The sequence below is a fragment of the Dioscorea cayenensis genome, chromosome 5 (assembly GCF_009730915.1).
Source record: "Dioscorea cayenensis subsp. rotundata cultivar TDr96_F1 chromosome 5, TDr96_F1_v2_PseudoChromosome.rev07_lg8_w22 25.fasta, whole genome shotgun sequence".
NCBI classification, from domain to species: domain Eukaryota; kingdom Viridiplantae; phylum Streptophyta; class Magnoliopsida; order Dioscoreales; family Dioscoreaceae; genus Dioscorea; species Dioscorea cayenensis.
The window spans coordinates 286,729-299,442 of NC_052475.1; the positions used below are offsets into that span (position 1 = coordinate 286,729).

General features: G+C 33.4%; 1 protein-coding gene across 2 annotated transcripts; it reads right to left on the minus strand.

The window, feature by feature from the left end:
* Positions 1-222: 222 nt before the first annotated feature.
* Positions 223-4,131, minus strand: LOC120261230 (beta-glucosidase 13-like). 2 transcript variants are annotated; one of them, XM_039269022.1, is made up of 14 exons: positions 3,830-4,131; positions 3,620-3,689; positions 3,210-3,268; positions 2,960-3,035; positions 2,800-2,877; positions 2,431-2,515; positions 1,993-2,230; positions 1,735-1,850; positions 1,499-1,602; positions 1,382-1,402; positions 1,262-1,296; positions 1,060-1,162; positions 861-969; positions 223-757 (listed from the first exon to the last, which is right to left on the minus strand). In XM_039269022.1, the coding sequence occupies exons 1-14, from the start codon at positions 4,091-4,093 to the stop codon at positions 589-591; spliced, it is 1,527 nt and encodes a 508-aa protein (XP_039124956.1). In that variant the 5' UTR covers positions 4,094-4,131; the 3' UTR covers positions 223-588. The 2 variants fall into 2 exon arrangements, with proteins under 2 accessions (XP_039124956.1, XP_039124955.1); XM_039269021.1 differs by having other exon boundaries at positions 1,382-1,602.
* Between the last annotated feature and the right edge of the window lie 8,583 nt (positions 4,132-12,714).

The window sequence follows — 12,714 nt, forward strand, 5'->3', positions numbered from 1 at the left end:
GATTGTAGTTTTCTCCTTTGAAGAATGGGACGTTTGCATCCCTTGCAGAAGAGGAGCCAGACATTCTACCTGTGATCTCTGATACCACTGTTAGGATCGGGAGAAAACAGAGTGTGGAAGAACTCTCAGTAGTCACTCAGATTTCACACTCGAAATGAGTTCTTAATACAACAAAAGAATGAAGGAAGCAATGTAGAGAAGAAGATTAACTGAGATCCACTGAATTCACTCTGTGTATTTTTCTCAGTTCATTCAAGCATTTAAACAAGCACCAGATGTGCATGCCAGTAAGGCACCATGGTTCATACAACCAGAACATTTGAATTATAAAAATACAAACATAAAGTGATAAACAAATACAACATTAAGATAAAAACAAGGAAACTGAGAATTCCAATTCAGTGCTGCTTTGACATCTCTTCGGCTGTGGTGGAGAGTGAGCTGGAAGCTGGGAATGTCTGCGGGAAACCTGGGAGCAGGTCTCAGTGGCTTCAGTGAAGTGTCTGATCAAGCATCCTCAACACCTTATTGACATGCCATAGCATACATATATATATATAGAGTACTTTTTGACTAATTTTATATGAACTAGGACTTGAGAAACATGTTGAACCACGCGAGAGAAGCTTTTGGGTATCTCTTTAATCCATCTTTGAAGTCAATATAAATCAACCCAAACCTTTTGGTGTACCCACTGCTCCATTCAAAGTCATCCAAAACGGACCATGTAAAATAACCCTTCACTTTCACTCCCAACCTACCAAAAAATTTCAATATAAAATGCCACATATGTTAATTGCTTTGTTATCTTGCAATCCTTGTTATAAGTTATATATATGTAAATAGATATATATCAGTACCTAATGGCTTCTTCAAGTTTAATCAAATGAAGAGTATGGTATTTAATTCTTTCCTCGTCATTCAAACCTTCTTGTATTGTGAGTTTCCCATCTTCATTCTGCGAAATTCCTGAAAAACATCAAGTCTGTTAATTATGTAAGAATTCATAAGAAATTCTGATTAATTTAATATATAATAAACAAAGTTGATAAAGTTTACCATTTTCAGTGATATAAATTACAGGGTCATTGTACTTGTTTTTGATATACAGTAACAGATCTCTGATTCCTTCAGGGCAAATATAAGTCGTTTTATCTGCTGTCTGTAATTTTGTGTTAAAAAAACTAATTATCTCATTTATTCAATTTTCAACTTATCTAGACTTTTGCATGGTATGAGTAGTAGTTATATGTAGATATACCAATTCTCCGATGGGTTCGCCATTCAAATTTGACACTACATAAATAAAAAAAAAAAATTATTTTTTCTCCATAGAGTACAAATAATAAAAAAAAAAGTGAAGATCGGGAAAGAAATGAACCTCTAAATTCAACATGTGAATCTGCATCAACGCTTACAGGCTTTTCATTTGGTTTAATTGGAACATTAGATGCAAAACATGCAGTATAGTAATTAATTCCAATAAAATCATATGAACCTTTAATCATCTTTGATTCCTCTTCTGTGAATGAAGGAAGTCTATCCCTGACCAAAGCTTTCATTATGAATGGATAATCACCATGAACAAGTGGCTCCATGAACCTGATTTTGTACCATTATAAATAATATTTTCAGTATATATGTCCTCTTGATACATACTAATTTTTTTTTTTTTTAAATTTAAGTATTTGTAGTGCGTTAGATGAACGTAATTAAGTTTAAAATCTTCCTAACCATCCGAGCATGAATTCTAAGCCTCTCTCCCTTGCTTGAATATTCTCTATTGAATTTGTAAGCGGTTTCATCCAAGGACTCGGCAATGATATTCCGATTTCTCCTCTTTGATTATCCTATAAATTAATAAAAATTTAAGGAAAAACTTAAACCAATAAAAAGCAAGCGATGACAATATATACTTGTGTAATGATTATGATACCATTTATATTAATTGAGCTCGATGCAACCTAAATTATCAAAATCACGGAAGATCACCTGAAATTTTTCTCTATAGAGCTTAACAACATGTGCATGAGCAAGAATAAGATTGTGACCGACTCTATATGGTTCTGTTGCCGAATCACCACCAGAGCTTGTGTTTCTCCCAGGTGCCAACTCACCAATGCCATATCCAAGGACGGTAAAAATATAAGGTTCATTTATTGTAGTCCAAAACTTTACCCTATCCCCAAATTCACGGAAACAAACTTCACAGTAATCTTTGAAGTCCTCTCTGAAATTGTTTACTAAAAATGTTATAAAAAAATTTAACTCAAAAAATAAATGAAATACCAACTCCTCTATTAGAGGAAGGCACTTTAAGATGACTTCATTAAACTTAAAGCTGTTTATGTACACAATATATATATAGTTTTTCAAAATCAACATAAATATAGCGTAAAAGAAAAATTAAATTAAGATGCTAATGCTTACATGATTCTTGAATCAAGAAAACCTCCATACTTCGTAAGTTCTTGTGGAACATCCCAGTGGAATAACGTGACAAAAGGTTTGATTCCTATGTAATTTAAGCAAAAGAATTAATTATTACATGGATTTTAACATATAAAGATTCATTTGTTTTTGACGAAATATGAACAAATCACATTCCAAGAGTGTCCACAAGTGTGGAGTTAATATCTCAGCACATTTGCGCCCTCACTCTGCATGAGTTGAGGTTCGAAACCATCTTCTCAACAAGAACACAAACACTCTACTCAAGCAACTGCCGATGGACCAAAAAGATTGTTGGCTAAAGATCCAACTATTGAAAAAAAAGAAAAAGAAGGGTATATAACTTACCATTAAGTAGTAACTCATTGATAAGGTTGTTATAATGTTCAATTCCCTCTTTATTTACGCCACCCTTAAGTGTTCCCTCTGCAGAAGATGGCCATTGGTAAACGATTAGTGAGAAATTTGATCATCAGATTAATTATCATGGGATTAAGAAACTACTTACTGGGCAGAATCCTTGGCCAAGAAATGGAGAACCTGAATGCATCCAAGCCTGCATCTTTTAACAATTTAACATCTTCCTGAAATTTTCGCCAAACCAAATTATAAGATTTAGTTTCTCATTAAGAATATTACAGTACAGATGTACAAAATATTGGCAAAATATAACACACACACACACACACATAAAGATAAATAACTTAACATGCTACAAAGGATCAAACATGAATTATAGTATATATCAATGAACCAACCTTGTATCTATGATATTGATCGCAAGCTACATCACCAGTACTCCGGTCTTTAATTTTATCTGCAAAAATGCAGTAAAATGTTATCAACTCCTCTACTAAACCATTCATAAGATTTTATTTTCAATTCATTCTTATTTTACAAAATGCTACCTCTTCTTCATAGTCATATATAGTATATATATATACCAGCTCTGGCATCATATGTTGAACCTTATAAGGTTAAAAGATAATCATGCATGAATGTTTAAACTAAATATATATTTACATGAATAGAAAACATGAGTTAGATTAGTATTATATAAGAGTTGTTGGTCCTATTAAATAACAACATACCTATAACATAACATCTAATGTAAAAGACCACTACATCTAACAAGGATTATTATGTCTCTAGAGATGTTGGAGCAGACCTGGCTGCTCATGAACAAAAGTATCCCATATGCTCGGCAACCTTCCTCCCACATTAACTGCTCCTTCCACCTACTAATTAACACACAATTATATATATATATATATATATATATATATATATATTCACATGAAATAAATGAAAAGATTATGCAGTGTTTATTCAATAGATTGGTGCAATAAATCTGGTCCAAGTAAAGTTTACAAGAGACCTGGTAAGCCGCCGAGCCAGTTCCAAAGATGAAACCATAAGGAAAGTTCTTGGCTCGTAAAGTATCAGTTGGAACCACCTCACTAGCCTCTGCCTCTTCATTAATGTTTTTGATGCATGCCAAAGGTGAAGATGTTTTCCTATGAACACAAGGCAGTAGTGGCTTTCCCATGACAGATACCCTCCTCCCATTGTTTAGGAAACTAAACTTGGAGTTAGAAGACGATGTGAGAGAAGGACAAGATGTTATTGTTAGAAGAGCCATATGTCCACAAATGAAGAAGAAGAACTAATGAGGGCTGGCGATGGCTTAGAGAAGCACATGTTCATGAGGTATATATATATAGCACATGGATGGTGCATGCAAAGATTTATGTTTGTTGAGAATTGAATAATGTCATGTATTAACATTTATGAAGGGCTTGCAAGTCATTTATGAACATGAACAACTTGCAAGTCCTTTGAGTACCCATTCGAGTTTGTACCTGTCATCTATGAACGTGTTGTTGCCATGATGGTTCTCACCTGCAAACAAGTCGAGACATGTGCACTTAAACACAACTAATTAATACTTCAAAAGTTAATTAGGTTGACATTTGAATGTTCATATATTATAAACAATAAAAAAAAATGGGGATCACTTTGATACAACACGGGAAACTTCAGCCTCAAAAAAGGTAAAACTTGAGAAACCAATGATGAAGATCAAATAAAGTCTAGAATTCCTCTCTTCTAGGGAAGTGGTGCCGATGTTGATGCCCCCCAAGTGTGACCTTTTTCCCCTGGCGAGGGCTGGTCTCTAGCATCTTTTGCTTTTTTAAAAGTCTTTGATGGTTCCGGTGGGGGTGTGATGTGTTAAGTTCACTCAAAAAGTCACTCAAAGATTAAACACTCGCACACAATCAAAGCAAGATAAAGGAGACAAGCAAATTGGTAACCCAGTTCAGCACAACCTTGTCTACATCTGGGGGGCCAGGCCCAGAGAAACAATCCACTAAAAGAGGTATAGGAATAAGGAGTACAACACTCACTCACTGTCTCAATACAAAGAATATCCTCTCAAGATTGCCCGACGGCCACACACTCAACTCTCACCGAATAGTCTCTCACTTGTTGGCTCTCCCTAAATCTTCGAGCAGGATGTCTTATATAGACGCACCGACGTCTACAAAGTTATCTCTTTTAGAATTCTCCGCGGCTTCCTAATTTGGACACTTTCCAAAGTTAGATGTTGCAACACCCAGTTGCAACATGGCCCACCTTATTGAACATGACTGAGTTCTAGCCAGATGCACCCGAATCTGCGACCTTCAACCTCCCGGTTCCTTTAGTCCACCTCGTAGCAGTTGACTCGACCCGAGCTCCTCCTGCTTGCAGCTGCTTCCTTTCTCACATCACTTCAGAAGGTCTCCCTCTCCCGAGGGACGTTCCCACCAAGGCACACGTGACCATCTCACCAAAGATAGCCACCGAAGATCTCCCGATCTTCCTTTCCAAACTTGGCCCAAGTTTGGTCATCCAAATGATCTTCGTTTGACTCATGGAAATATTGTTACTAAATTTGATCTTGTCTTCATCCAAGTTTAGTCTTCAATATCTTCAAGCATGATCTTCAATCATCCATGCTTGGATCTCCAAATCTCTAATCATATCACATGCAATCTTCAATCAATCTCCTCATATGACTAGTCTCCATAAATAGTTCCGCCCATAGATAGCTCTTGAATCTTCCTTCAATATAGTAATGCTAAATATGGTCTTGATGATCTTCTTGGTATGTCTTTACCTTATTTAGTTTGTGTCTTCAAATAGCTTCACACCAAACTAAATCTTTGTGTCTTCAAATAGCTTCATACCAAGTTTAACTTGTGTCTTCTAATAGCTTCACATAATCTTTATGATCTTGAACTCTTGCCAATAATAAAATATTCCTCTCTCTTCAAATAGATCTTTCTAAAAAGGAGCTCTATTAAAGATATGAATAATCATCCCGGATCTTACTAAGGATAGATAATCATATCAAAAATAAAACTTGCCTTTCTAGAGAAGATCCTATAGTCTTGATGCACTTTCCAAAAATAGTTTATCATCACATGATTGTATTGAGAGAAATATCTATAAAATCTTCAACATAGATCTTAATCAAATCTCCACCTTGATCTCCATTAAATGTCATGATAACATCTTTTGCCACATTATCATCCTAGTCATCTTTTCCTTTGATGAGTCACCACATGCCACGTCATCATCCTCTTGCCATGTCACCACTTGGCTTGTCATATAATGCCAATCCACATCATCAGACTTAGCAGTCTTCTTGTTTCTTTAGGGTACTTGTAGTTTTACTTTTTGTTGTTATTGTTCTTCCACTTCTTGTAGCTCTTTTGTAGAGCTTTGGCTTTTGGTTCTCTTCTTATCTAATGAACTTGATTTATCCACTTTTTCAAAAACCACATTTTAAAAAAAAACTTTGATATGTATGTGTATATATTTTATTTAGTCATTTGGTTAGTTATGTTTTTGTGTTTTTGGTTAGTTTTTCGAAAAGCTAGTTGTGACGTACATTCTCATCGGTGTAATTGGGGCCAAACGGGCCAATGAAGAAAAACACAGTAAATTTTTTTTATGTTATTTAAAAAACAATTAAAGAAATGGATTATTCTTGAAGAGTAGCATTGCAGGACAAAGCAAGTGGTAGAAACCTTAGTTGGTACCGGTGTTGGTTGTCATTGTCTCACTCAAAATTGGTGGTGAGTGACCAAAGTAAGAATTTGATTAATTGCGGAAATATAGTTCTTTAATTTCATTTATCATTATTATTATTTTACATTTGAGGCTATTTGTATCCAAGATAAAAAGAACCTTGCGGACAACTTTAATTATAATTGAGATGGACGAGAGAGAATTGCAATAAAAAATATAGTTTTTTTTTCAATTAAACATTGAAAATTAAAAATTGTCATTCCTCTCTTTTTAATGCAATTGTGGTTTATCCACCTTATATTGCCATGGCAAGAAGTTTCCAAGTGCACCAACGGTGTGCCTCTAGGTTAAGTCTTTCGAAAACCACACTTTTAGTACGAAAACCACACTTTTAGTACCTTGGTACTAGGATAGGTAGAGAAGCAAAATATATTGCTAAAATAATTCTAAATTTGAAAAAACAAAAAGGAAAGAAATTGATTGAAAACAAAAAAGATTCCTAGCCTAGTAATATGGGCTCCACCGCAAATGACGCAGTGTGAGAAGTTTAAGTGTCCCGAGTTCAAGTCCTGCTCCGCCTCACTAGGTGAAGGTGCATAAGTTGAATGATTAATTCTTGGTCCATATGTAAATCTCCAGCTAACTATGTTTGTCATATTAAAAAAAAAATGGTTGACAGACTCTCCCACCGTATTGGACAAAAATACTCAATGGTGAGTGTCGGGTGTTTTTGTGCAAATTAATCGAATATTATTTATAAAAAATTAAATCAATTTTGAGTGTTGGGTGTTTTTGTGCAAATTAATCGAATATCATTTATAAAAAATTAAATGCTGGTTTCAAAAATGATTCCAAGCACATGCCAAGTTGCTTAACTTAGTAGAATGAGAGGCCAATTCTAAGTGCCAAATTGCATAACTAAATTGGTCCAATTTTATGTGCCAAATTGCATAACTACAATTTTACGTGCCAAATTGCATAACTAAGTTGGTAGAATGAGAGGTCAATTTTACGTGCCAAATTGCATAACTAAGTTGGTAGAATGAGAGGCCAATTTTACGTGCCATGTTGCATAACTAAGTTGGTAGAATGAGAGGCCAATTCTATGTACCATATTGCATAATTAAGTTGGCAGAATAAGAGGCCAGTTCTATTGGTTCCGCAATTAATTTGACTTTTTTTTTTTTTGTTGTGCTTTTCCCTTTCGGAAGGAACAAGGCACATGTGCGTGTAATTAAATAGTCGGTTGGGAAGTAAGTACATAAACTTTACCCCTTCCGATGCTAATTATTTGTCAGTTTAGGGAATTTGTTTCTTTTTTTCAAATTAGTTGTTATTTTGAAAAAAAAATATAAATATTATTTATGATTTTTCAATTTTATCCATTTTTTGATTAAATATATTTTAAAAGAGAGTGTGTATTAATGGAAGTAAATAATCACAATTTAAGGGCAAAATTGTCCTATCATATTACTTTTTTTTTATATAAATTTTAGAAGTTTTTAATAGCACATTTGTGCAAAAGTTAAATGTGACAAATGATTTAGAACCAAGGGAGTTATATATTTGAATTTTTTTTTAACAAATTGATATATTTGAATTTAATAAAGATACCGCATGACAACAATAATAATGGGTGACAATAATACTCCCTCTATTATGAAATATTTGTGGTTTTAGTATTTTGAACAAAATTAAGGATACCAATATATTTTTTTAATTTTAAAATAAATTAAAGGACTAAACTACCTCTTTCTTGTGATCATATTTATGATTGAAAATGAAATTATTTTAACATTATTTACATAACTTAGAAAATTGAAGAAGGGTGAAATTAGAGAAAATAAATAAATATTATCTTGATATTGTAAAATGATAATTATTTTAGGGAAAAAAATTTCTAAAACAATAGCTATTTCATAATAGAAAAAGTAATACTAAGATTACTCTAGAATTCACACTCATCATTCTCTTAATAACAACGATGACAACACCAACAACAACAACAATAACTAGGCGAATTCCCTCGCTTTGCATCGGGTTTTTATAATTTTGAGTGTTTTGAGTCAATTAATATTGTATATAGACATAAAATGAAAATTATGATTAAATAACTCCTTATAATGAAAACTATTGGTATATCTGGTTTTGAAAAGTCTCATGAACATTTATGGCACAAACAAATAAATGCAATTAATTTTTATAATTATTAATACCAATCTTAATATAAACAAAAATTAATTAATAATGTGTTTCTTTCCTTCAAATTATTTATTTTATAATTAACAAATAGTAATGGATATTATATATATATATATATCACATATCATATAATTAAAAAATAGTTCATAATTATAAAATAATATTTTTAAACAAATTTATTAACCTAGCATCTATTCGAATCATGACTCGATGATTGAACCATTTACTTGAGACCCAGAGCCTAGAAGAGTTTGATATTTGAGCTGATTATAATAACTAAACTCCAATTAATAAACAAACTCTTGATATGTTTTTCTCACAAAATAAAAATATATTTTTAATAATTATAATTTGAAATATCTAATGAAATATTTAATGCTAACAAATAAATAGTATTAAACATTTCCCATTGCATTAAATGCAAACAAAACAAACACATAAATGCAATATTTTTTTTTAAATTTAAAAATCTTCTTTGAAACCCTCTCAAATCAAATTATACAACTACTTTAAATATATGTATATATAATAATAATAAGAAAGTTGTCGTAAACAAACCTTTACTATTAATTTATTAATAAGTTTGCACTCAAAATGATTTTTTAAATATTTTATTCATCGTAATTACAATGCACCGCCAAATATGAATTCTCATATGCATATGTGTGTAACAAATAATGTATATGGTACAAATGGTTTGTTCGAGCTCAATATCCTCTATTACTAGTTTGGTGAATTACAAGATTATGAATTGATTTGCAAACATAGGAAAAACCATAGGTGACATATTGGAAACAATCTATATGCGAAGCTTAGATGGATCCATCATTAATTTCTGAAGTCATTCATGCAAGACATAAGAATGAAGGCTTTGTTTGATTGTAGAAATTGAATCCATTAGCTTAATTTATTTTGCATCAAGAAATGAAAAGATCATGAGAATAAACATAAGATTAACTTTGAAAATAATCTCAATTAATGGGAACAATTTTGATTTAAAAATAAAATTGTTCCATTTCAGCCAAATATTCAAAAAAATGATCCCAATCAAAAGATTGCAAATGTTTTTGAGATGGATCACATGGTTAGATTACCATGCATGAATCCCATATATAATTCACGCAAGGGACTAGGGTATTGAGTGAGACTGTATATGTAACTAAAATAGTTCCATATTCCGCAAATGAAAAGATAATCAAGGAACAAGATGGTCACCAGTTTCAATTGTTGCATGACAAAGCATGCAAATTGCCTTGGAATTGAAGACTATTACATCTCCCGATTGTAATATTGTCTAGCATGAGAATCTTGTTATCCTAGATAATTGAAAATGTTAATTTTCCAAAGGCATGTCCCACTCTAGAAGGCAGGAGTTGAACATCAGGCCTCCATCATCGAGAAAACAATAATATAATTAATTTCTATGAGAAGGTCTTGCCTGAAGCTAGCCCTATCTTTTATAGTAGAAGCTATTAGATAAATGATTCAATTGCTAGCATCAGTTAGAACAATTGATTAAACTAAGCAGGAAGAGTGGGGAGAAGATCTTGAATATCGCCATATGAGAATTATAGAAGATGTCAAGCCAAATATTTTGGGGAGCGCAACCTTTGACTCAACAGTCATGCCAAAAAGAAGGCGGATGTTCTATTCCTCTAAAAGAAATCAACTTTTAAGATAATTGTAATGGAAGTTTCAAGTAGTAGGACTGTTTTGATAATAGTTGAATTAAATAACTGGAGATCAACTATTGAATTCCTCTTCTATCACCATTTATTTAAAAGAGCGTTGTTAAAGACCACAAGGTTAACAATTCTACACTTTTTTTTGTCATGTGATTTATAAAGCTACCTCCAAATAAGTTGATGCTTAGGGTTGTCGAGGTTCAACCCATCTCAGAGAAAGTCTATTTTGAAGAATTTTTATTTTTATTTTATCATATACAATAATTTATAGAGTTGTATGTAAATATGATTTTTATTAGGTACATATGCAAAGGTAATATGTATATATACAAATGTCTATTATTATTATTATTTTAATGGTTGATTTTTTTTGACAAAATGTGACAAGCGCTTGTCACATATGTGCATAGGTGAAGAGCAAGCTCAACAAGCACTTGTGCCCTCACCTTCCATGGGTTTTGGGGTTCGATTTTGAGTCCTCCCTGAAACAAACACCTATGCAAGGGTGATATGTGAGTGAATATGCTTGCATTGTTAATGTTAGCACTCACATTTGGTATGATTATTTGATGAAATGTTGGAAAACTGGAGCTTTATTTGTTGTTTTGATGTACCCATGGCATGAGCATAGTACACGATGTATTAGGGAATGAATGAGGCACTTCTAGACCAATTCAAGGCATTCTAGCTAGATGGCCATATGGGCTCTTTATATCCATATAGATATAGAGAAGATCCTTCAACACAACAAGGAGAATAGGCCAAACAGAACCTCTTATGGCCAATTTAAGGCCGGCTTAAGGACGTAAGTCTCGAACAAAAGAGATTGCGGGTAAAATTACGGTTGTAAGACATAGCATAAGAGCAAGGTAGAGGACCTTATAGACAATACTTACACCTGTAAGCTACACCATTACGATCATGCATGAAAATCTACGGGCTGGGCTTACGACCATAATGCAGATGGCATGCAAGTGCCAAACGGAAGCATTTACGGTCTAGGGTTTACGCCCATAAGATGGATCTTAAGACCTAAATAGAAGACCATACATGGTTACACCAGTAAGTGGCCCATAACACTTGTGACTTTTCAACTCTAGCTCCTATAATAACCTTGGGTTACGTCTATAAGGAACCCCTGCAAGTGAAGGGGTATAAATAGGGTTTTTGAGGGTTTTGGAAGGCAGCTAGTCAAGGGAGGAAGAAAAAGAAGGATATCATAGGCTTTTCTTCACCAATCCAAGTTAGAATTAAGAATACCAAGCCTTTAGAGCTTCAAGGAAGCCGTCGATAAGCAATCTTAGCAGCATTTGTTGAACTTCATTGGGGGTTCTTTATCAATTTGGGGAGAAAGACTTTGAGGGAGTGCTTAATGTTCATTTTAACGCCTTTCTTCTTCATTAGATTGGATTGTTGTTCCCAATTAACCGGGAACTAATTTGCTTGGTGTTTGGCCATACATGAAACCTTGGACTTCTATCTTTTAAGACTTGGTTGTAAATACTTTAATCTTTCATCAACTTTTATGTTGCATTATCTTGTTTTAGTTTCAATTATACATATTTATTATCTGGATTTATAACGTTGTGCCATGTTTGATGTATACAAGGGAAGATCAAGAGGTCCACTATGTATAGATTGACCATAGTTGAAAGTAGTTGCGAGCCATCTTAGAGATAAGGCACTTCGGGATCGACTCAAAATTCCCATGATTCTCCTGAGTGAGATTAGCACATTTAGGATTCTTATTTGTTAATGCAGTCATAGAAAGTAAGGGTTAGTGTTGGTTGCTTTGAGAGAAGAGTTGGCTAATCTTGAACCTGTGTTGATTTCTATATAGAGTTCTTTAAGTGTAATGTATTCTTAGGGATGTCTGTATCAGATCTATATGGGAGTAGTTACTATTCAAATTGAGAAGGGAATAGTATGTGATATTTAAGTAGTTTTGCATGCTGATGTTATATCCATGTCCTGTACTCAAGCTTAGCCCCTAGGGGAGTCTATGCTCAAACATCTTCGATTCATGCTTGATTTATCTCTTGTGAGCTAGTGTCATCATCCTCATGCATTAAGTGTCAGTTTATTCCAAATTTGCTTAACACACTTCATTTAGGCTAGATAGCAGAGTGAAAGTCTGTATTACTATTTTTCTAATTCCCTGTGGGATCGACAACCTTGCTTTCACACACATTATACTACTTGATCGGCACGTGCACTTGCGTTTTATTATGACATCAGTCCCATGAATAGTCAAGCGTTCAACTTTCTCTCCCAATGCATGATTGAAGTCTCAATA